The sequence below is a fragment of the Ochotona princeps genome, chromosome 22 (assembly GCF_030435755.1).
Source record: "Ochotona princeps isolate mOchPri1 chromosome 22, mOchPri1.hap1, whole genome shotgun sequence".
Taxonomy (NCBI): domain Eukaryota; kingdom Metazoa; phylum Chordata; class Mammalia; order Lagomorpha; family Ochotonidae; genus Ochotona; species Ochotona princeps.
Genome location: NC_080853.1, coordinates 4,876,687 through 4,901,674, shown reverse-complemented (window position 1 = coordinate 4,901,674; position 24,988 = coordinate 4,876,687). Strand labels below are relative to the sequence as shown.

The 24,988-nt window shown below is 46.5% G+C and overlaps 1 protein-coding gene and 1 non-coding gene across 2 annotated transcripts; both read left to right on the top strand.

Annotated features, from left to right (window-relative positions):
* Nucleotides 1–1,326: 1,326 nt before the first annotated feature.
* Nucleotides 1,327–12,504, top strand: PFDN4 (prefoldin subunit 4). The gene is made up of 4 exons (XM_004585909.3): nt 1,327–1,518; nt 7,061–7,168; nt 8,166–8,306; nt 12,115–12,504. Exons 1-4 carry the CDS (start codon nt 1,495–1,497, stop codon nt 12,244–12,246), a joined length of 405 nt encoding a protein of 134 aa, XP_004585966.2. The 5' UTR covers nt 1,327–1,494; the 3' UTR covers nt 12,247–12,504.
* Nucleotides 12,505–22,816: 10,312 nt separating this feature from the next.
* On the top strand, nt 22,817–22,957 carry LOC118760194 (small nucleolar RNA SNORA48). Its single transcript, XR_004996637.2, has one exon. It is a non-coding gene; the product is annotated as a small nucleolar RNA SNORA48 (small nucleolar RNA).
* Nucleotides 22,958–24,988: the final 2,031 nt, after the last annotated feature.

Genomic DNA, 24,988 nt, shown 5'->3' with positions numbered 1-24,988 from the left:
AAGAGCTCCTGAAACAGTGGAAGCTGGGGTCTCTAGCCACTGTTGCCTGGCCTAATTAAAGGACACTGGCCAGAGGTCATTGTGTGGCAGAGTGCATTAAGCCACCACCCTGCAACACTGGTATCCCATTTGGGGGTCAGTTGGAGTTCTACGGCTTCTCTTCTAGTCCATCCCTCTGCAAATGCAGCTAGGAAAGCAGTGAAACGTGGAAACTAACAGGATGGGGCAGTGGGTGCTAGGTGGGCTCCTGGAGGAACAGAGGCTGCAGTAGAACCCTGTTACCTGGATGCAGCCAGTGGAAGAGAAACGTGGAGAAAAGAGGCAGCTTGTGTTGAGCCGTTCTCAACCTGGGGGTTCTTCCACCCATGGGGTTCATGTTTGTCAGCTAGCCCACACATCCCGAGACTTAGAGCACGAGGGACTCGCTTAAGCCTACACTAGGGATTTAGCAGAAACGTAAACCTGCCATTTTTTCTCAACTTTTTTTTTAAAGATTTATTTTTTTATTACAAAGTCAGATATACAGAGAGGAGGAGAGACAGAGAGGAAGATCTTCCGTCCGATGATTCACTCCCCAAGTGACCGCAACGGGCCGGTACGTGCCAATCCGATGCCGGGAACCAGGAACCTCTTCCAGGTCTCCCACGCGGGTGCAGGGTCCCAATGCATTGGGCCGTCCTCGACTGCTTTCCCAGGCCACAAGCAGAGAGCTGGATGGGAAGTGGAGCTGCCGGGATTAGAACCGGTACCCATATGGGATCCCGGGGCTTTCAAGGCGAGGACTTCAGCTGCTAGGCCACGCCGCCGGGCCCTCAACTTTTTTTTTTTTTTTTTGCCTTGGAAAATATGACTGGTTTTCCCTTAAAATTCTGTTTTGTCACGTTTCAAACTCAGTAAGGATCGATTAGTGTAACTCGCAGAAAGAGAAGTTCTGTGGTGTCCTCAATTATTAAGGCTGTAAACGGTCCTGATGCTAGAATGTTACAAATAAAACTGAGAATCGGAGGAACAGGCCCCGGAGAGTTACACTGTTACACTGTTGCATGCTTGCCCTGGGAGCGCCTTCCCCGTCCCGCCCTCGGGATTTCCGGGACCTCGGCCAGGCCCTGCGAGCCTCGCTCTTTTAGGAAGCCCGGTTTCTGAACGTGCCGGATGGGGTCAGGTGCAGGAGCAGGCACTGCTGCCCCCTCCCCAGCCCTCCCCGGCCCGCCGCGCGCCCTCTGCTGTCCGCGCTCCAGGCAGGCGCCGCTCGGCACACCCCCTGTTTGTGTCGCCTGTCCCTTTAACTGGAATGTACCAAGTGCTCGCAGGTTACACCCCCCCCCCCGCCGAGTCCCAACCGTTTGGAGTCCTCGGTCGGAGACCCATTCGGAGGGGACGAGGAGACTGCGTTAGAGTTCCCTGGGAGTTCTGGGCGCACAGGGCGAGGGAGAGGACCGGGGGTAAGCGTGCCGTTGTGGCCCTCCCCATCTGGCCTCTTAGTCCAGTCCTAAGATGGCGGCCACCATGAAGAAGGCGGTGAGTGGGGTGCCCGGGGTGCCGGGACTGGGGCGGCGGCCGCCATCGGCCCCGGGGCCCCGGGTGCGGGATGCCGGCGCTGCGCAGCCCTGAGCGCCGGTGCGGATTCCGGGGCCGAGGCCCCCGTTGCGGAGGGCGGAGCCACGGCTGGGCCCCCGCACCTCGCGTGTCTCCCTAGGCCCCCGGCCGGGACACAATCGGGGCGCCGGGCAGGGATCGGGGCTCTGGGATGGCTCCGGGCTGCCCGTCGCCTCTCCCCTGGGGAATCGGAGGGCCCCGCGATCGGGGTTTTGTTCCCGAGAATGGCTAACGATCGCCCCTGACAGCGGCGGCCCTGGGCCAGGTGGGCTTCGCCTGGGTTCCCCGTGAACCGCACAGAGCCGCGGGTGACGCTGCTGGGATCGCGTCCACCGCTGGGGAGCCTGTCCGAGGGCGCACGGCTCGTCTGGGCCCGCGAGGTCCCAGGATCGTCTGTGCCCAGCCAGGAGACGCCCAGGCCCAGCCCTGGGGAAGGATCGGGGACGGGCCAGGTGTCGGGCTTAACCCTGGAGTGGTCTGGGACTGGTGGGATGTGGGGGTCCAGTTCTGGGGTGATAGGGGACTGGTGGAGTGTTGGGCTCAACCCTAGGGTGATCGGGCACGGGCGGGATGTCTGGGCCCAGCCCTGGGGAAGGATCGGGGATGGGCGGGGTGTCGGGCTTAATCCTGGGGTGATCAGGGACTGGTAGGGTGTGGGGGTCCAGCTCTGGGGTAATCAAGGATGGCAGGAGTGTCGGGACCTAGCCCTGAGGTGATCAGGGACTGGTGGGATGTTGGGGCCCAGCCCTGGGGGATGGCTGAGGACAGGTGGGGTGTCGGGGTCCAGCCTGGAGATGGTAGGGGACTGGCCAGGTGTCGAGGCCCAGGAGCCCCACTCTGCAGAGAGAAAACCTTAGCGGCTGGAACGCCAGCTGTCTGGTAGGGTTTTGTTTTGTTTTTTGGCCAGAGCTTGCCTTTTACCACCAAGTACCTAGATTTCCCCCTTGGGATTTGCAACCAGGAAGTCTAAACCGCCTGCTTCAGGATACCCAGAGGCAAAAGGAGAGAGGGACTGGTGGCCGAGGAGGCTACAGAGAAGGACCGTGCTTTGGTGTCCTGAGCTCAGTTCTAAAGCCTCTTTCAACCTATTTGTTTCACTCTGCTCTACTTCTTCTGGAAGCTAGTTTGTATCTTTATGTGGCAAACAAGGAATACAATCAGGCTTTGCTAACTCGCTGTGGGGAGGGGCTTGTCTGAGTGCCCTCCCATCCTGTGCCCATTTGCCTTCCTGCTCCCTCCGCTCTCTGATGCCCAGCGCCACGGGGTCTGTGTGCCTCAGCCACCAACCACCCAGCTTGGAGTGGGGAGGAGACCCTTTCCTGAGCTGTCCCTGTTGAGCGTCTTACTGAGAACCTGAGCATGGTGCAGTGGCACTCACTGAGAGGTTCACCTGACTTGTGTTTTGTGAAATCAGGCCCTTTGTTCACTGTGGGCTTTGATTCCATGGAAAACACGGGCTGCAGGCTGTTTGACAGAGGTGGAATGTTAGAGAGGGGATGCAGAGAGATCCTGAACCTTGAGAAATTTCTAGAATGATCTAAGCTCTGGTCATCTGTTCACATTTCTGGTGACCAACCTCTTGTGTGCATGCGTGCCCTGCAAGAGATTTTTTTTTTTTTTAACAAGGAGTCTGCTCTGATGGCGCAATGGCTATCCTCCCTCTTGCAAGTGCTGGGATCCCATACAGTTGCCAGTTTCTGTCCCAGCTGCTCCACTTCCCATCTGGCTCCCTGCCTGTGGCCCGGGAAAGTAGCAGGGGAAGATGGGCCAAAGCCTTGGGATCCTGCACATTCATGGGAGACCCTGAGGAAGCTTCTGGCTCCTGGCTTTGGATTGGCTCAGCTCTTGCCTTTGCGGCCATTTGGGGAGCGAACCAACAAATAGATCTGTCTCTCCTCTCTATAAATCTGCCTTTCCAATAAACAAAATAAGTCTTTTTTTTTTAAAGGAGTTTGTGGACTTGTCCTGTGGCACAGGGCTCCGTTTGAAGCTCCGTCATGCGCGCTAATGCGGCTGGCATCCTCGCTGTGTTGTTGAGCTGCTTGTTACGCTGGTACAGAGAGGCAGGCACCAGCAGGACTGTCACTCAGGAGCAGAATGTCTGACTCGAGTGAGAGCTGTGAAGGAAGAGTGCTTGCTGAGACGAGGGCGGGATGAAGGCTGTGTTAAGGGCAGAGGAAGAAAGGTGCCGTTTAAACTGAGACTATTTAGGAAGGAAAGGGGAGCCGGAGAGGAAGTGAGGGGTCCAGGAAGGGACTCTGGCGGCGAATAAAGGCAACAGGCAGCGGAGGGGAGGTTGGACTGCGACTGGAAGGGGCATCGGGGGATGGAGTGACCAGCTCAGAGAGCGCTTCTCCGTCTTGGAGCAAGAACCTCTCCTGGAAGGTGCCCAGGCCTCCTGCACATGCGTCCCTTTGGCCTTTGCATCCTGGACTGTATCTGCTGCGTGTTGTCCACCTCCCAGTGGTCGTGCTTGGCAGGTGGGGACGTTCAGGTGGCCTTCAGTGTCTGCTTTCTAAGCTTGGTTCCTGGCTCTCGGGGCGCCACACTCTCGGTTCTGTTTGTCATCCTCTTTATAGTCCCATCCTCTGTAGTCCCATGAGGTGTTAATGTTCAAGAAAAGGGAATTTTAGTTTTCACCTTGTATCCTTTTTGCTTTCTTCCTTCCCGCTTCCCTTCCTTCTGTCCTTCATTTCTTTCTTTTTTCAAATAAAGGTTTATTTGAAGGGCAGATTTACAGAGAGATCTTCTATCCACCAGTTCACTACCCAAATGGTGGCCATGGCTGGGGCTGGGGCTGAGCCAGCCCAAAGGCAGGAGCCTAAAACTCCATCTGGCTCCACCATGTGGGTGCAAGGCTCTCAGAGACTTGGGCCGTCCTCCGCTGCTTCCCCAAACATGGGTGCCGAGAGCTGGCTCGGAGTGGGGCAGGTGGAACTCTAACCAGTACCCCTATCAGATGTTAGAGCCCACTGCACCTCAGGATGAAAGCCCCTCACCTTACATCCTGAGCGGTCATGCTTCTCTTAGGCCTAGCAGAGCTTCCTTCTCGGTGTGGATCTGTTCTTCCTCTGCACTGAGTTTTGGTTCCCAGTAGTTAGCAAAGTAAGTGCTGAACTGTCATTCCCTCCCACATCCTACGCCTTTTTTCACCACAGCAAGGAGGGGTAAGGAGCTTGAGGTTCCTGTTACAGCCTCAGATCCCACAGAGTAACTTTTTCCTCCCAGAGTTCCTGCCTTCCTGGGTGGTAGTAACTGCAGAGCTGGGGTTTCTTAAGCATGGAGCTCCTCACCTTTGTGGGATTGTGGATTGCTGTGAGAATCCCATTTCCAGAAGCAACACTAATACGCATAGTTTCCGGGGGTAGATCGACCTCTCCATCTGTGTCTGTAGACACTGATTAAGATCTGGCCCTGCCAAAAGCAGTTCAAAAAAGTTGGCGCATTATGGGTTAAGGCAGGGTTAAAGCAGAAGCTGCTGCCAGTCCCAGGGCCTGTCGCCACTCCGAGGCGGCCTGCAGGTGCACGGCAGTGTTTGATGCTCGGTGGGAAGACACGTAGAGGATTGGGCACGGGGACCAAGTGTGTGCTGGGGCTGCAGTGGGAAGGTAGGAGGCAGACAGCTGAATCTTCTCCACCACTTTTCAGAAACTGCAAATGTGAATTGGATCCAGCACGATTTAGATTCTAATTCAGTAACAGTTGTGCCAGGCAGACCCGGAGGCATGTGAAATTGTCAAGTGGAAAGAGAACCCTGATGCAGGGAGTCTGCCATTAAGTTCTGAACCTGAGCTCTCCAGTGCTTGAGCGTGCAGGCTGCCTTTCAACCTCTGTGGAGAAGGACATGTGTGCCTTACATCATCAGCCAAGAGAGCCCGACTGAAGGCCAGGACAGGAGGTGGTGAGCCCATTACTGGTACTGACAAAAGAGCCAGAGGTCTTCAGCAAAGCTGCATTTATGTTGTATAAACATTTATGCACAATTTTTATATCTAACTTGTTATATAAAACAAATTAGCTCAGTGTGGGTTATTTTTATGCACACACAGCTTTGCTTACACTATAATCGGGTTCTCTTGTTCCTGTTTTATAAATGATGGGAGCCCCTAGAAGAGTCTCATTTATTTATTTATTATGTGGATCCCCTCTCTGAATCTGATGATAATGAGGACTTCCGGCTGCTTCTCTTAAGTACAAATAAATTCCTGCACACATGCACATGTGCGCGCTCACCTATGGCTGCCAGGAACTCTTGGGCCTGTCTGTGGACACTGGGCCGATTGCTGGTGGCTCTCACTGAGGTGGGTGGATATTGGCTGGTGGCTCTCACTGAGGTGGGTGGATATTGGCTGGTGGCTCTCACTGAGGTGGGTGGGCACTGGCTGGTGGCTCTCACTGAGGTGGGTGGATATTGGCTGGTGGCTCTCACTGAGGTGGGTGGGCACTGGCTGGTGGCTCTCACTGAGGTGGGTGGGCATTGGCTGGTGGCTCTCACTGAGGTGGGTGGATATTGGCTGGTGGCTCTCACTGAGGTGGGTGGGCACTGGCTGGTGGCTCTCACTGAGGTGGGTGGGCACTGGCTGGTGGCTCTCACTGAGGTGGGTGGGCACTGGCTGGTGGCTCTCACTGAGGTGGGTGGGCACTGGCTGGTGGCTCTCACTGAGGTGGGTGGGCACTGGCTGGTGGCTCTCACTGAGGTGGGTGGGCACTGGCTGGTGGCTCTCACTGAGGTGGGTGGGCACTGGCTGACGGTGCTGCCCAAAGGAAGGTCTGCTGCATAGTGAGAGCTTGGTCAGTGTTAGCTGTTTGTGTTATTTCAATGGGTAATTTATATCACCCACATTTAGCATTATATATTCAAATATAACCACATTCAGTATTAGATTTTTTTACTTCCAATCATTTGATTTCCATCATTTATAGTGAATTTAATGAGTGCATGCAAGCAGATTCCACATTAAAGTGAATACATTTTCTACTATATATGGAAAATAGCCACTGAAATGCAAGTTTCCTTTAGCAAATATGTCAACTGGATTAAAAACTCAGATTCCTAATCACCACAGTAAGCTCATGCAAGTTTTGACTGAGGGGGAAAGATGAATGAGGTATTTGTCAGCATTATTTAATCATGTAACTTTCCTTTTTTATTTTGCTAGAAGCATGTTCCAGCTTGAAGGCATTTTTCTTGGCTTTTTTTTCTGTCTTTTCGTTGGATCATTAGTTCCCTTCTATATTTGGAATGTTTTTATAGTTTAGGAATCTGCTATAGAACAGTGGACAAGGTCACAAATTTTTGAATATTGAGCTCTTTGATCAAAAATTAAATAAGGCGTTTATGGGTAATGTTCAGTTCTTGTGATTCTTCACTGTATGAGAGTTTATTGAGTTCCTTGAACACTGTAAAATTCTAACCTGTAATTTCTCCATTAAAGTATTACATAAAATTTAAAATGTTTTTCAGGCTGCAGAAGATGTCAATGTTACTTTTGAAGATCAACAAAAGATAAATAAATTTGCACGGAATACGAGTAGAATCACAGAGCTAAAAGAAGAAATAGAAGTAAAAAAGGTATCGAGAATATTTATTTTATTTCTGCTTTCTCCCATTTAGCTTCATCCTCCAATCATGTCACAGACTTTTAAATCATTTGGTCACCTCTGCTAAGCCTCAGCCTTTCTTTCTTCTCCCAACTGACTCCATGTGCCAGCTACATAGTATCCTTTCTCCATCACTTTGTAACCAACAGCTGCCAAGTTATTCTAACTTTTGTTCCAATCATGTGTACACCTTTAATTGAAACCCCTAGGGGCTTCCCTTGAACTCCAACCTTCAAACCCTGTCTGTCTCAAATGCTGTCTCCCCCTAATTCCCTTAATCATGTTCTGAGCGGGGCTCCCCAGGCTTGGACAAGCGCGGTGGTGGACATGGAAGGAAGTGAACAGAGGTGAGCAGTATTTAAAAAGCAGCAACTGCTAAGAGTCCTTACAAAGCAGGTCATCTGCTACCTACTTGCTGTCAACAGCTTGCATATGACATTGCATGTAAGGGATGCAAGATAATTTGCCTAGTTGGTGAGGGGTTTCGATCCTGGAACCCCATCTCAGAGGAGGACGTGACAGGTGCCAGCCTCGTGGCTGGCTCTGCTGCCTCAGAGCCACCTCTGAGAAAGTGGCCACCATCAGCAGGCAGCACTCCCCACCCCTGCCCTGTACTTTTGACTGCTGGCATTCAAGTTGTTTGCTATCAGATCATGACTCTGGGTAAGCCAGGCTGGGAAGGCTCTTTGTGGTTTTGTAGGAAGGCTTGAGTGCCCGGGGGTGCCTGCTGTCCCCAGGTGCTCACCGCAATCCAGACGTACCCAGAGGACAATGTATTGCAGGTGCGTAAGAGCTTCCTTATGCAGTGGCATCTTAAGCTACACAGAAGTAAATGCTGTTAGTGCAATAATACCTTTGAGAAAGGGTTTCTCGGGGAACTGGCATCCCCAATGAAGACTGGTCTCTAAGGTTGTATTAGGGAATTTTGTGTATATTTTCACTGATTTTTACCTTTTTTTTTTTTATAGAAACAACTCCAGAATTTAGAGGATGCTTGTGATGATATCATGCTTGCAGATGACGACTGCTTGATGATTCCTTATCAAATTGGTGATGTTTTCATTAGCCACTCACAAGAAGAAACACAGGCAATGTTAGAAGAGGCAAAGGTATGTTGATGAAAGCACCGAGCACTCGCGGTTGTAGCTGTCAGGAGTGGGGGCTGGCTGACGTCCTGTGCGAGCTCTGAAGGCTGTCAGTGTGACTGTCTAATCCCTGCAGTGACCTGCCGCAGTCTCACTGAGAGAAGAAGGGAGGTTGAACACGGCAGTGAGGTTTATTCAGTGTCAGTGGTTTGCTCAGAGGCAGGGTCTTCTGACTAAAGAACTTTAAATGAAAAGTACTTAGAAAGTACAGTGTGTGGGGCCCAGTGCAATAGCGTAGTGGTTTAAGTCCTCACCTTGCACGCCCGGGATCCCATATGGGTGCCGGTTCCCATCCAGCTCCCTGCTTGTGGCCTGGGAAAGCAGTCGAGGACAGCCCAAGGCTTTGGGACCCTGTACCCGCGTGGGAGACCCAGAAGAAGCTCCTGGCTCCTGGCTTTGGATTGGCTCAGCTCCATCCGTTGCGGCCGCTCGGGGAGTAGATCATCAGATGGAAAATCTTCCTCTCCGTCTCTCCTCCTCTCTGTATATCCGCCTTTCCAATAAAATAAAATAAATCTTTAAAAAATCAATCAATCAATCAATCAATCAATCTTTAAAAAAGCAAGTACGTGTGTGTAGTAGGAAGGACAGGAGCCTGTAATCCCAGCTCCCAGAAAGAACTGCGGGATGACCATCCGTATGCATCTCTTCCATGGTCTTTCCCTCTTCCTTCCTATACATCCTTTTGCTCTGCACTCTGATTAGTTACCATTCAAATAGGAGCGTTTTCTTGTTCTGTTTTAGTGTTTCTTATCCAGCACATATCCATTAAACAATTGCTTGGAAACGGGCTCGCTTATTTTAAGACCATCCTTTGTTCTGATGCTGCAGTGTGTTGGTGAACATTGATTTGACTCACTGTGCGGTTATTGTTTTAGCGTTAGTTTCTAATATTTTGGTGCAGTAATAATACAGTGTGTATAGTCACATGTAAATCTGTTTAGAAAAATTGGTTTGGGCAAATAACAGAGATGTGTAGTTATTGGGTCAGAATATAAGACATTTGATGAATTCTGTGGCATACTCTGCAAGTCACGTGTGCTTCATCTGTGTGAGAAGGTGACCCTGCTTGTGTGTGAGGAGCTGGTACAGTTAAATGCTGCCTAAGACTTTCCGAAGGGATGCAAGATAATTTACGTAGTTGGTTAGGGGTTTGGACCCTGGAACCCCATCTCAGATGAGGTTGTGATAGGAGCCAGCCTCCTTGAATATTACTTAAAATGCCAGTTTCCTCTCTTCAAATGTCATAAACAGTAATGCCTTTTTTGAACTGAACCCTCATTTAATAAACCTTGGAAAAACCAATTCTGTCTCAATTTTTCCTTCTTAGTGAAATTTTGTGGTTTTGGTATTTTTTTAAACCACCCAGAGGTGTCCTTATCGTAGTGTTTCGTGTTGTCCTTGTGGATGCCTCTGCCCTCAGAATCCACACAGTGAGCCCTGCCCTGGCCGTCCATGCATTCGTCCAGCCCAGAAGGATTGATTCTGTTTCTCCCCTGGCTCGGGGGCAGCTCCTGTTCACATCAGGCACATGGTTTAGATGGAAAAAGAAAATTAAACTAGCAAGACTGAAAACGAGTGAAAGGTTCAGTGCAGATAGAGGGGACTTGAAGTGCACCAAGTAGGATGTGGGCTATCCTTGACATCAAGGAACAGGGAGGGAGTCCCAAGGGTGCTGAGACAATAGCTGAAGACTATGTAGGAATTAGCCAGAAAGTGTCTGGACTTGTGTGGCTAGGTTTTGAGGATCTTATTTTACCTACTGGGTTTCCTAAGTATAGAAATTTTATGTCCTTCAGAATAGCTGTTCATCTTACCCTTTGTCATAGCTGTTCTCCAGGCCTGGTGCAATAGCCTAGTGGCTAAACCCTCACCTTGGCATGAGTCTCAGTTCTGGCCATTGTGGTCACTTGGGGAGTGAGCCAGTAAACGGAGGATCTTTGTCTCTTCTTTTCTCTGTATATCTGCTCCTCCAATAAAAGTAAATAAATATTTTAAAAATATATGTTCATTTTCAGAAATTTGGCATTCATCAGATCACCCCCAGAGCTTGATCAAAATTCACACTGTTGGGTACAAACCAAAGAATTTCTAATTTGATGGGGCTTCAGGTAGAACCATACTCCTTCCTTCCTTCCTTCCTTTCTTTCTCTCTCAATTTCTTTCTTTTTTAACATTCTTTTGCTTTTATTGAAAAGAAAGATTTACAGAGAGGAGGAGACACAGGAAGAAAGATCTTTCTTCTGCTGGCTCACTCTCAATCCCCAAGTGGCTGCAACAGCCAGAGCTGAGCCAATTAGGAGCCAGGAGCTTCTTTCTGGTCTCCTGTTCGCTGTCCTGGGGCGAATGACTTGGTGCACAGAGACGATAATGACATCGTGGACTACTAACTGATGGTCAGTAACCACTGATGGTCCATAAGTCTATAGACCAAGGGTCACATAGGATAAGGGAGGTGTTGCGCTTATCTACAGAACCCATCAGTTGTTTGTATACCCTTGTTTGGAACTTTTTGGTTTTGTATATCCCACCGAGTGTTCTCATTCAAATGATACCCAATCAGTTATACAAAAGGTGTCCAATCAGTTCTCATAAAAATGTTATCCTTTCAATTGTAATGCTATGTTCTCTGACCTTCTAGAGTCACAGTGTCCTTCTATAGTCTCCTACATAGGTGCAGAGTCCTAAGGATTTGGGCTATCCTCTACTGTTTTTCCATGCCACAGCAGGGAGCTGGATGGGAAGTAGAGCAGCTGGGATGTGAGCTGGAGCCCATATGAGTTGGCAGTACTTGGAGGTGGAGGATTAGCCAGTTAAGCTATTGCGCTAGCCCCAAAACTCGTATTTCTAATAAATTCCCAGGAAATTCTGCAGCGAATGTTCTGGTGGCCACACTTTGAGAACCATGAGTCAAATTCCCAAGAATAATATTGCCAGTACTTAAGCACTATTTTTTTTTGTTATAATTTTAAGGGGTGTGGCATTGGTGTGATTTCATATTTTCTTAGTCACTTTTAGGAAAAACTTCCTTTATGTCCTTATCAGGAAGGAACATGGGCTATTTCGTGTGGGCAAAGGTGCCTGGCCTTAAAAACAAGGCACCAGGCCTGGCACTGTAGCTCAGTGGCTTAAGTCCTCACCCTTGCATGCGTTGGGATCTCATAGGTGCTGGTACATGTCCCAGTGGCTCACTTCCCATCCAGCTCCCTGCTTGTGGCCTGGGAAAGAGTTGAGGATGGCCTAAGGCCTTGGGACCCTGCACCCACGTGGGAGACCCAGAGGAGACTCCCTGGCTCCTAGCTTCGGATCAGTTCAGCTCCGGCCGTTGAGGCCACTTGGGGAGTGAATCAACGAATGGGAGATCTTGCTCTCTGTCTCTCCTCTCTGTATATCTCTGACTTTCAAATAAATAAATAAATAGATAAATAAATAAAATCTTACAAAGAAATGAGGCACCATCACTGTCACCTCTCCCTTCTCTTTCCTAGAGGTCTCTGTGATTCTTTCTTGGGAGATGATCATTTAGGAAATAGTTTATGGTTTTTAGATCAACAAAAACTGAGAAAGCAAGATTGCTTTGTTCTGTAATGAGCAAATATGGGCCATGAATTTAAACTCTGATTTTTTACTTGGGTCTAATTATCAATGTTGTTTAGCTGCCTCTCCAAGTTTAGAAAGTTCTTGAACTAAAACCATTTCCATATTGTTTCATACACAGATTCTCAAAAATCATTTAGTGGAATAAGATTAATTTGAATTGTTTCTTTTTCAGAAAAATTTGCAAGAAGAAATTGACGCCTTAGAATCCAGAGTGGAATCAATTCAACGGGTGTTAGCAGATTTGAAAGTTCAATTATATGCAAAATTTGGGAGCAACATAAACCTTGAAGCTGACGAAAGTTAAACATTTTATAAAACCTTTTTTAATTTGTTTAATAAACTTGAATATTGTTTTAAAATAATAATTTCCCTTCTTCAAATGACATGGAAAAGAAAATTTGTTTTTAAAAATTTTTCATTTATTTAATGGAAACCTGCCTATTTTCACATGTCTTGCTTATTTATTTTATATTTTTAAAAGAAGACAGTATTCATCTATGTATTTTACATAACAGTTATATAAAGTCTAGGGGCTTTATGTTATTAAAATCAGTTAAGCAACCATTTATGTTTCCATATTATTTAGAATATTTGTTGCAGTTTTTGTTTCTGAGTACGTCACCCTTGTGTCCTGTTCCAGCTTGTGTCCGATTCCAGCTGCCTTCTGCCGCACTGCTTAAACATGTACACGCTCGCACCTGTCAACATGCGTCACAGCTAACTTTGTTACATATTAAAAATATATAGGTGTATGTATTTTATTTAAATGTGTGTAATAGATATTTAAACATTTAGCATCTTTTACAAATCTGTTAATGTAATTGGTGTTGATAAAATGGGGAAACTGAGGCATGTTGAGGCTCATAACTCTACCCAGACATCTGAGTGTGCAGGGCAGCAGGACTTTGTAGAAACCAAGCCATGCATCTGTTAGGCTGTTTTTTTTTTCTTTTTTTTAAATTATCACTTTTGGACTTCCGGTGCTGTGTAATTAGTTGGACCTTGTATTAATGATAGTATGGAAATTAATCAGTGCTGTATTTAAAAGTAAGGTTATTTCTTAAACTGCATGTTTGCATTCTTCCTTACTCCCCTTTACCCCTTCCCCCAAGACATCTATTTTGGAATTTTTAAGACCTAATTATATTAACTTTCCAGCAGGTGGCACTGATATGCCAACACACCAGTTAAAAGGCTACAATGGGAAAAAGAAGCTATTGTTGGGCTCAATAGTCGTCATTTCCAAGGACATTTTTTTAACCTTCAAGGCTGTAAACGCTACATATGTGGGGTTTTTTGTTTGTTTGTTTGTTTACTGTTCATTGAGCTGTGAGTGTGCAATGGGTTTTTGTGCTGGGAAGTAGAGTTAAATATCTGGGCATAAATTTTGCCCTATACATTACTAAATATACCTAATAAAGGAAAACATTCTAAAATCAGTTATCGGGGTGGGATTTGCATATTGCAGATTTAGATTCTTATTTACTTGTGAACTTTTAGGACATTAGAAGTAACTGAATCACATTTAAGCTCATTTTTAAAGATTAAATAGCCTTTTCTGTTAGTATTAAACTGTGGCTCAGTGGAGACTCATGAACAGTGGGCTCCATGTCTGAAAGGAAATTACCATGAAAAAGCTTTGATTTGTGTTTGTCACTTCGAACTTTGTATAGAGAATTTTGATGTTTACATTGCAAGTATTTGTTTTAAAAGCCAAAGCAAGAGAAAGAGGTTTTCCATTTGCTGGTTCACTTTCCAAATACTTGCAACAGCCAGGCCGCCAGGCATGGCCAGTTGGCAGCTTGATTGTCCAGATCTCTCCCACGATGGCTGGAACTCGACATTGAGACCCCCTTTTCTGTCTCCCCAGCACATGCAGGAAGCTTGAGTGAAAGCAGAGGCAGGAACTGCATCTCGGGCTCTCCAGTGTGGGATGTGTGCATTGCAAGCAGCAGCCTAAGCCCCTGCACTGCAGCATCCATCCCACAGTCACAGACCAACTATGAATCATGGTGTTAAGCAATGCAGATCACATGACACAGAAGTTTTGTGAAGCAGATCTGCCTAGCAGGCCGTAACTACACTCAGAAGCAAGTGTGGCGTGTGCAGGCTTTTGACTGATCATTACTCTGGTAGGAGTTTTGTGGGCTTCTGTGCTGTTAATTTTGAATATCTCTCAAGTCTTCCGGTTTCTTCCCTCTCTACCACCACCCTGGTGCAAGCCTTGGGAGCTCTAGTCAAAAGCCTAACTTACTAAAGGAGGAGGGAGGAAGTACCACTTAGGACAGCTGGAGTCCAGGGGAGGTGCAGGGGGCCTGATTGGAGCAGTTGTTAGGTATGATTTTGCAACAAGCAGATGGAGAAGGGGGTGAGGTGTGCGGAGCATGGAGTCAGTTGGTGGGGGAAGATCGGAAAGCTGGAGCTTGCAAGAGGGGATGAAGATACCAAGGACTTGACAGTGATTGGCGAGATGAAGTAAGGGGAGGGAAATCCAAAGGTCTGCAACAGGAATTCTTTGGCTTTTTGTTGTTGTTGTTTGTTTTTTTAGCTAAAACAAAACAGAAAGCTGAATTTGTTGTTAATAAAACCTGTAGATCTGTCATAAAAAAGTCACAGCTTGGTGACATGGAGATATTTCCAAATGGTTCACTTCAGTCGAAGCTTGATCCCTCCACCCTAGCCCTCTCCTGCCTACTGCCTTCATTGTTGTTAGCTGCTTGGGACTTGCTCACATTTAACCTGATCCTTGGAAACCTGCTGGTTCTATTCATCAGGGTAGAGGATTTTGTGGTGTTTTGTTGCAGAAAAGGCAGGGTCAGGATTGAGGAGGGGAGGGCAAGAGAAGAGCCCAAGTTTGATGCAGAGTGGGTTAGGGTGTCAACTAAATGGAAATATAGAACAGGTAACTGGAAAAGTGCATGGAGACTTGATCTAGGTGGCACTGGAAAGGTGAATTTAAGAACCATTTTTCATGCTAGAGAAACATAGAGTAGCATTTAAGGCACCTAAACATCATCTGAGGATTTTTTTTTACTGTAGACTCTGGTTTAGTGTGTTTGGAGTAGGGCCCGAGAGTCTGCATTCCTAGTAGATTGTTAGATAATGCTGATATTGCACGTTCACTGGCCAAGCCTTGGATGGCTAATGTAACCTGTCAGGGAAGGAAAAGGGCTTCAGGAAAACACAAACAGGAGGAAAAACAGCAGCCAAGGAGACAGAAGGTACAAGAGTGCAACATCCTGAAGACGAAACGCAGAGGCCTGAAGGCAGGAGTACAGGGAAGCATGACAGAGGCTGTGGGGTGGCTGATACAGGCTGAGGAAAGGAGGTTCTGCTTAATGGCTCAAGAATTCTGAGCTAACTGTCCAACCCTCCACATGTGCCATGGCAGGTACCAGGAATGATGTGGCTTGAGAAAAGCCTTGCCGATGGTGTGAGCGAGCCTGTGCTAAGGATGGAAACCACACGCAGCAGCCTCACTGGTTCGCAGTGTACAGACTTGGGATCAGCACATCAACATCATGTCTTGGGAATGGGCGCTGCTGGGCAGTGGTGTGGAGTCAGGAGTGCATTGCCTGGAGAGCGATGCCGAGGACCACAGGCACAGGCCTCGTGTTTAATGAGCTCCTGTGGTCTCAGTGGGTCCTTTGAGGTTCAATACAGGCGTGTGGAGAGGCAGAACAGTTCAGGGGGATTCTGAATGAGTTTATTATAAAAGTGAATTCCATCCTTGCTTGCTTGCTCATGCCTTCTCTTGCCCTCTGCCTTCAGCCATGGCATGATGAATCAAGAAGGCCTTTACCAGGTGCTGATGTCATGGTCCTGAGCTTCCAGACTCCCAAACTGAGAAACACGTTTCTGTTCTTTATAAATAGCCCAGTCTCAGGTATGGTTTGGGGGGAGGGTGTTTGTTTGTTTGTTTGTTTATTCATCTATTTATTTATGTTGGAAAAATTTGCAGAGAGAAGGATAGAGACAAAGATCTTCCATTGCTGCTTCACTCCCCAAAAGGCCACAACAGCTAGAGCTGACCTGATTCGAAGCTGGGAGCCAGAAGCTTCCTCCTGGTTTCCTGTGTGGGTACAGAGTTCCAAGGCCTGGGCCATCTTCTACTGTTTTCGCAGGCCATAAGCAGGGAGCAGGATGGGAAGTGGAGTAGCCCATATGGGATCCTGGCACTTGGAGGTGGGGGATCTGTGTGTTGAGCTGTTGCCCCAGGACCCTCAGGAATTTTATTTTAACAACACAAGTGAACTGAGCTGTAAAACCTGCAGATAGTTCTGACTCAGCAAAAGAGCTAGGCTGGGTCAAACAGTTCTGTCTTTTGGGATACTCAATGGGGAAGACAAGCATACCAGTTGAAAATTTTTCATGCAAGTTGTAGTGACAGGTTGATCAGATGTGGGAGCACTGAGGAGATTGGCCTGTTTGGCTTAGCAGTGCAGTGTCACCAGGGGCATCCTGGTTGCTGATGGTAAGCTGGTTATAAAGTACAGGTCAGTGGGTGATGGGAGACTTGGAGGCAGAAGGTAGACTTTCAATGTCATTATATAGATTATTCTTATATTTTACATTAGGGACTATATGAGGCCGCGGAGTAGTTAGAAAGGGTCCAGGAGAGAAGGTGGTGAGAGAAGTTGGGATGGGAAGTAATGGTGGGAGCCAGCAAGGGCAGTGTCTGTGTGAACAGCTGTGTTGCCAATGCAAACTACGAACCAGAAAAAGGCAGATGAGGTATACGTCACACATACTCTCCCTTGAGCAATAAATGATAGGAAAACATTCTGTGTAGTAATTAGAGGGGAAGAAGACATGATTGGGAAGGCAATGACAGGAAAATTCAGTTTCTTGAGCTGGGCCACAGGTCCATAGCTATTTTTGGATTATCTTACATTTTCCTTCATGTTTTCAGATGAAGGCAAAGGCCCTGAGTGGGGCACTGTCTTGCTCACGGCCCACTGTCGGGACATGCCAGGCTGGCTATGGTGCAGCAGGACCTGCTTCCATTGTGTCAACAGTTGCTGCTTGTCATTGCCAGGACCGTTGCACAGGACTCCGCTGTGGCTTTGCCGAGGAATGGCGTGAGATGAAACCTGCTAGGTGTTCTCGAGGCCTCAGATGCAGTAAGAACTCTGCAGATATTGTTTAATGTGTTCAATCCTTTGAAACAGAGGCTCAACGGGACCACCCATCTGCTTGGTGGTACATTTGTGCAGTTCTGTCCAGTAGTTCTATATGTGGATGGAGGGTTAGTGATAACATGACCTGGGTATGGTACCATGTTATGATTTCCAGGGATGCTGAGCGATTTTGCCTCTGCAGCCCCTGCTTCCACAGACAAATATTTAAAAGTGCATTGTGTGGCCCTTGATAATCTTAAAAGAAAGTAAGTCTTTCCCTGGGCCCATAAAGTGCTGTGGCCTTAGGCACCACGCGTGGTGTGCATGATGGAGACTTGGGTGCCTGCTTCATTAATGTCAGGTGCCAGGTAGGAGAGTGTAGATTTCCTCTGGGGAGAGTAGGAGACTGGTTGGCAGTGTAACCTAAAGAATTCTTTTTGGTGACAAAACAAATTTCTCCTTGTCTTGTTCCTTTTAAAAAAAATGCCATGGACGGAATATTCAGCCATTAGTATGAAATGGTGTTTGGGTTCAAATGGTAGGGAAGAGTTTGGGATTTAATGGAAAGTCATGAAAGTTTCAGTTCATGATACCTTGTGTTGTTTTGTCAAATTTGGAATAAAGAAAAGAGCTTGAGAAAATGTTTGCAAAATATGAGAGTCTAAATAGACCTTGGTGTCATAGCTGCTCGGCTTATAGCATCTCACAGACAGTGAAGTGTCTGCCAGGAACAGAGTGACCTCATAGCTCACCCTGGGAGGCTCATTTCTGGGACCTTTGTCAGATCTCAGATCATTTTCAAACTCACCCACTTGGGGCTCTCCACTTGGCTGTCTCAAGACAGGGAAAGGGCTTCTTGGGCAGGGGTGGGGAACCTTTTTTTCTTCCACGGGCCGTTTGGGTATTTAGAAATCATTTTTGGGTCATAAAAATTATCAGGTTAAAAATAAGCCTGCTTTATTGAATTTCAAGTACCAATATCATTTGGCAGAAGCAGACCACATGATCTCCTGGGTCTTATAAGCCCTGCATGGGACAGTATGAGAATGAGACAAAGCTTACAATTTAGAATCTTCAATGTTCGCACCTGTCTCGGAATGACACCACTTCTACATGTTCTGTTTGAAGCAAGCCACAAAGTCTTGTACATGCTCAAGGGCAGACGGTGACCCACAGAGAGCAGTGCCAGGAAACCAGCAGGAGGACATAGGGGATTGTCTTAAACCCCTTCGTGGCACACATCTGTACCAAGAGTACCAAGGGTACTGTGCCAAAGAACAGTTTAACCAGTACGGCAGCCGTAGAACTCGGCCTACAGAATGAGGCTTTGTATGAGGTTCCAGCATTGTTTGTACAGGCATTTTATTTCCACAAATTGCCTTAGTGTGTTTCCCCTTTCTATTCTTGTTCCTTTTTTGGAATGAATTTGAAGGAAAAAATACTAGTTTAATGATTGGTTCCATTTGAAAAACATTTTTTCCCCATTTGATTGCTTCTGGTTATATTTTGAAAATAAGGGGGAAAAAAACAAAATTGGTACATTCATCTCCTGATCTCCTGAAGATGTAACTTTCAGTTTTACACAGTGTATAATCTCTTTAGCTTTATGTGCATAAAACAGATTGACAAACCAGAAAGAAACACCCTGGGCGTCTCTGATCTTGGCAGAACCAGTGGAGTCAGGAGCAGACCGCTGGGCTTGGGTGGCAGAACCAGTGGAGTCAGGAGCAGACCGCTGGGCTTGGGTGGCAGAACCAATGGAGTCAGGAGCAGACCGCTGGGCTTGGGTGGCAGAACCAGTGGAGTCAGGAGCAGACCGCTGGGCTTGGGTGGCAGAACCAGTGGAGTCAGGAGCAGACCGCTGGGCTTGGGTGGCATCACAGAGGTGAAGAATTCTGTGTGAATAGGCCAATCCATCCATACCTGGATGTTTTGAACTTGGTCCCATTAGCATGATTTGAATTTCATTCCAAATCTTTTCTAGGAAAGGAAGGAAGAAAGGTAACCAGAAAGTCCTTTGTTCCTCTTTATCCTCATGGTAAAATAAAATGTGTCTCCCCTTCTGACGGGTAGGTGTGTACGCACTCACGGTTACCTCTCAACTGAGGTTACTTCTGAGGCACGTGGAAATAATGGAACTAAATTTCCTCCTCTCGTGCTACAAACCTTTATAAAGGGTGCCATAAATGTCGTAGTTACTTTATTTCTTGAAAAGCAATTTTCCTGTCAACGCAATCTGTGTCTTTGAGATACCGTGTTATTAATCTACAATGATTTCTTCAAAGTACATCAAAGGATATGCCTCAGTGAAATTTTATCCTTTCACTACCTTCCTGTGAATTTTCCTCTAACTTCAAGGTTTGCTGCTAAGTCACTAATTATTCATAAAGGCTGGTGAGATTGCTTTGTTTTATCCTCCTAACGAAATACATTAAAGTTTAAAGAAAATCCTTAACAGAGTGTAAGATGCTAATAAGAGACAAGGAAATTAAAACTCGTTTTCAGCTAAAATGTGAATTTTGAAAAAAAAAAATTAGAGGCAGCGTCAGCCCATGCTTAGCGATGGTATGTGAGACACCTAGAGGTGCCCAGGAGAAAGGAAGAAGCGTGATGGGGCGTATGTGGCTCCATAGCACCCTGCTCTGTGCAGCTGTGTCAGAAACCATCCCAGAGGTGCTTGGAAAGGCTGTGAGGAGGACAGCAAACACAGCACGTGTACTTCGCTTTCTCCTTCCTGTTCCTGATGGCTGCCACAATATTCCCCCAAGAAGGGAATGTCACAAAGTTATACGCACAAAAAAGTGATGCTTTTAATTAAACCTTGAGAAATCATGGACTACAGCTCACAAAATGCGATGGTACTTTCTAGTGGTTTGAGATGCCACTACAATGACCTTTTCAATAACACCTTTAACTGTGCTTTGTAGTACACTGTTTGAGGTCATTGATTTACAGTCTGTGAGAAAAGCCAATTTTCCTTTTCTGTAAGACGTATTGATTTAGGACAAAAAGCAGTAACTAATTACATCTTTGGAGATCAAAGGTGAGCTGGTCAGAGAGGAACTAGGAAGAGAGAGAAGACAAATGTAAGTAATGATATTTGTACCCATACACCTATTTCTGAGATCTAATTTACTATCTGTGAATTTTTCTTTTCTCCATATGATCATCCTGAAGGAATAGAGCTTGGCATGCCTCACTTGTGGAGTCTGTACGTGTGCTGTTTAGCAGAGCCCATTTGTAAAATACAGGAGCAGAGCGCTCAAGAAGCATGATGAGCCAAGACCTCAATGTAACCTCCACTTTTTGGATGTTTTCTTGAGCACTCAAAACCTTAAAAGGGTGTTAGAATGCTTAATGGAATCATTTATTTAACTGAATATTGAAGAATGAAGTGAATTTTAAAAAATATATATTTATTATTTATTTGAAAGGCAGAGTTAGAATGTGAAAGAGAGAGGAGGGGAGATCTTCCAGCTGGGTGGTTCCCTCTCTAGTTGGGGTGGCACCAGCCAGGGCTGGGCCAGGCCAAAGCCAGTGCTGCATCTGAGCCCATGTAGGTGCAGAGGGTCAAACGCTTGGGCCCTCCTCTGCTACATGCCCAGGCACAAATGAAGATCACAAATGAAGAAGCTGGGGTTTGAACCAGTACCCTTATGGGATGTTGGTGTTTCAGGCAGGAACTTAACCCACCATGCCACAACACCAGCTCTGCAGTGACTCCTTAGAGAAGCCCTATTTGTCACTCTATTGAGTATGTTTTCCTTCCTCCTTGTGGAACTGATCTTACTGGTTCCTGGCTCAGTTCCTCATCCTGTGCATCTTTCTGTTTCTTAAATCTGCTTCATTCTCTCCTGCCTGACTTGCTATTTATTATACTAGAGATAAGCACTGCTTTCCTAATCCCTGCTTGACCAGCCACACAGGGGTTTGCAATGAGCTCATTGTCGTGGAAGCAGCCGCACATGCAGAGTGTCATTCATGTGGCCCTCCCCCTTGGCTTCTCTGCTCACAGGTGGCCAGAAACCATTGGGTGTTTATGAAACTTGGAGAAAGGAAATATTGAAGTCATTTTCCAGGTAGTAAACACCTTGTACATTGGCAAACCATGAGAAATTCTCACTGACTACATGGAAGAAAATTTTTTTTTCTTCAAGAGCAAAGCAGTTTTTCTCTTTTAAAAAGCAGTAATTTAAGCATCTGGTCTGATTTTCAGAATCAGCAATAGGAACTCATTTGGAAACTTGTAATTGTGTTTATTTCCAAGGAGCACGGCTGTAAGAAGGGCTCACCAAAAAGTACATGGGCTTCAAGTAACTTTTGTTAAATGATCTTTGAGTTACATAATCAGAAATATGCAAATTCTAGTTTTTCCTTGAAATACTACTGTTGCTTAGCCAAGTGTGAATCATGTGACTGTATACATGTGCTGAAGAATTTTGGAGAGCTACATGTTCACTCCCACATACAACCTCATGAAAATGATGAAATCTGAGTAACAAGAACACTTGAGTTCTGGTGTTAGCAGTATTCTGTATTTCAGGAACGTCTTCTCGGTGGGGGAAGCTGGAAGGAGGGCACGTGGGCACTCTGTGATATTTGCAGCTTCTTGAAGCTTCAAACTTGACCTGAATGAAGACGGGAAGCGTTGCTGGTTCTCGGGAAGGACGGAAGCAGAGCTGGGTCTTCCCACTGGCTCCCACTTTCTCCATCATTTCTCCCAGGAACTTCACAGGGACTGATAGGCCCTGGTTCCAGCTCCAGGCTGCATCTCTTCTGATTCACGAGTTAGACATGCTGCTGGTTTGACACCGTTTAGCAGGATCACAGGCATCTCCAAATTACCACAAGCGTGAGTGCTGGAGCAAGCTGCTTGCGTCTAGATGACCAAGCCCGTGAAATGAAGTCTAGGAGTGAATCCATTTCCACATCCCTCTGTCCCTAGGGTCCAGGCTGATCCCAAATCTAGACCATTTGATCCTGAAAGAACAATTGGAAACTTTTAATGGAGCTTTGAAGATTTTATTACTGAATGTGGCATTCATTTACAAAATAGGCCACTGCTAGGAAGTGCCCAAAATACTCAACTTTGTTTCATCGGCTCTGCATTTTCTTGGATCCAGGGGTCATGTGGTTCCTTCTATGATTGTTTTTGATAGACCTTTCTGAAAACTTAACTATGACACCATTATCTTACCTGAACAAAATCATAGTTTCTTAATGTCAACTATTTAGTCACTGTTCACGTTTCTGTGGCTAACAGTTTCCAAAGTGTGCTTTAAGTCGTTCCATACATTGTGATTGGTTGATGTCTCTTAAATCCCTTCTCATCATCTGTTTTTGTGATTTGTTTATCGAAAAACAGGATCATTTACCTGGTTGGACTTCTTCAAACCTGCATCTTTTGATTTTGACTATGTGGGATACACAGGAAGGTGATGCTTCTGGAAGTTTCTGGAAGGATCTGCAGCCTGGTTGCTGGGAATGTGGTCAGCAGGCGGCTTCGGGCTCTCGGTTCGCAACGTCACTTAGCTGCAGAGACCTTCTTTCCTTTCCAGCAAAACAGGACAGTTCAGTACATTTCTGCCCTGGTTCTGGCATCATCTGTTTCTTTTTTGCTAAAGGAATTCTAATTCCTTATATTTGGAAATTATTCTAGGAGAAATTATTCTGGGAGAAATAATCATTTTTAGTCGGTTGACTGTTTTCTAGGTCTCCCAAGTGGTCAGAACTGAGAGATTTAAAAGCAGGAATCTCCCCTGGCAATGGATAAGGGGACATCTCATTGATGGTGTTGCTCTTCTGTCAGCCAGGGGCAGAGCAGGTGCAGTCCTTTGTTCACCCTAGCTTGATGCCTGCTGGTGGCCAGAGCTGTTTCATGCTTAGGACACAGACAAATCCGTATCTCGGGTCTACAGCACACGTGTCAGGGCTTGCAGCAGGGGCAAGGGTTTCAAGGGCCATGTTTATGTCATCTGGCTCTTTGAGCTGTGTTTTAGTGGGGTGAATTGAATGGGTCAGTTTTCAACTTAAGGCTGCTGAAAAGTAAGTCCGAGGAAAAGATGGGTGTGTCTAACATTGATGCATATATGTAAATATATAAAGGCAAGACTACAGCATCCTGGCTTGTGGCTGAGCAGAGCCACAGTCTGGCCCCTGGGAGTGGGAGACCCCTCTAGCCGAAGTGTAGATTGTTGGGTTGGTGAGCTGGAGAGTCCAGCCGGAGGCTGAAGACCTAAGATTCAGGGGGAGGTTGCTGTTCCGACTCAAGTGACAACAGGAAGCAAATTCAACCTGTGCGTGCCTTTCAGGTTGGCAGAGAGCCTCAGTGGATTGCACCAGGTTCACTCACATGAGGGCAGGCCATCTGTTCTCCTAGGTCTACTAATCCATATGCTAATGTCTTTTGGAAATGCTCTTACAGAGACAACCAACAATGTTGCCTGTCCAGGTATGTGGGTACCCAGGGGCACAGCCAAGTTGATACAAAATCAATCCACAGATTCTATAACCCTGCATTGGTTTCCCCCAGATACTCATTCAAAACTCAGGTGCTAAGGCTCAACTCAGAGGTATTGAATGAGAAGGTGCATGCTGACAGTCTCCTCAGGCAAGAAGCTTGAGAGAACATCACTGAGGTAGAATCAGATGCTCCAGGACAGGCATGTGTGCTCCTCAATTTTTTTTATTTCCTACATTTTTCTGTTTAACTTTTGGAGAACAATCTGAAACTGATCATCATTTTGACATAAAATATTTAGAGGAATGCATATTTGACTGCCAAAAGACAACTTCACAATAGGTGAGAAACAATTAAACATGGACCGGAAATGAGAAGACACAAAGTTCCTGTGACTTTTTAGTGTGATGACAGGTTTACAGTTATAGAAGATTTCCTGTGGCTTAGAGATGCACGGTGAAGGATGCAAGAATTAAGCATTCACACAGCAACACGGCCCACAGAGCAACAACAAGGCAAGGTACTGCTCTCCCTCCTGCACTGAGGAAAGGGGACTTCTGAAGAACTCACTCCTCCCCAAGATCCCCCAGTGAAGAAGACTCTGATCCTAGAAACACTGGGACTACCCAGTCCAATAAGGAACTTGATGTGGAAATGTAGTCTCTGTGTGAAGTCACCACGCTAAGATGCAGTCAGCCTCTCTCTTGTTCTTTTCTGCTGGGGACTCTGTTCTCTTGACCTTCTGGCCTCGCCTTCACTGTCCCTCTCCAAGTGACACCGTGCTGCTCCACTCCTGCCTTCATCCCTGCCCTCTGATGAGAAAATCTAGGCTCTGTGATGGCCTGCTGAGTTAGGAGTTAGTGTCCCATACAGCTCCCAAAATTCTGCAAATTTGTGGACAGATTTTTTAAAAAAAATTGTTGGATGAATTTGAGTAGAAGAAAGAGAGAGAGACAATCCCATGTGCTGGTTTACTCAACAAATATTCATAGTGGCCAAGACTGGGCCAGGCCCAAGCTGGGAGGTGAGGACTCAATTCAGGTCTCCAATATGGGTGAACAGCTACTTGAGCCTTCACGACTGTCTCCCAGGATGTGCACCAGGAAGAATCAAGAATTGGACCAGGAGCAAGAGAGGGGATGCAGGTCTTTCAAGCAATATCTTAACCGCTATGCTAAACGCCTGTATCCAGGTTTGTATTTTTCTGTCTTTCATCTCTACAGTGTTCTGTGAACCCAGGACATAAGCAGACAGATGGTCTGAGGGGGTGCATGTTGTAGCTTCCTTTGTGCCAAAACAGTTGCCACCAGTCCTACTACCTCTTTTTGCTCTGTCTCTGCTTAAATCAACACTGTTGCAGTTATCTGGCTTGCTGACAGAAGTTGGCAGCCAAAGGGGAATCTTCCTGGTTCATTTTAGAAAGGGAAATTCTAAGAAGTTTCCAGAATCTACAAATCTCAGAATGG

Coding starts and splice junctions, on each gene's coding strand:
- PFDN4 (XM_004585909.3), top strand. CDS start 1,495: ATGGCGGCCACCATGAAGAAGGCG. Junction 7,169..8,165: donor AAGAAATAGAAGTAAAAAAG/GTATCGAGAATA, acceptor TTTTTTTTATAG/AAACAACTCCAGAATTTAGA. Junction 8,307..12,114: donor CAATGTTAGAAGAGGCAAAG/GTATGTTGATGA, acceptor TTTCTTTTTCAG/AAAAATTTGCAAGAAGAAAT.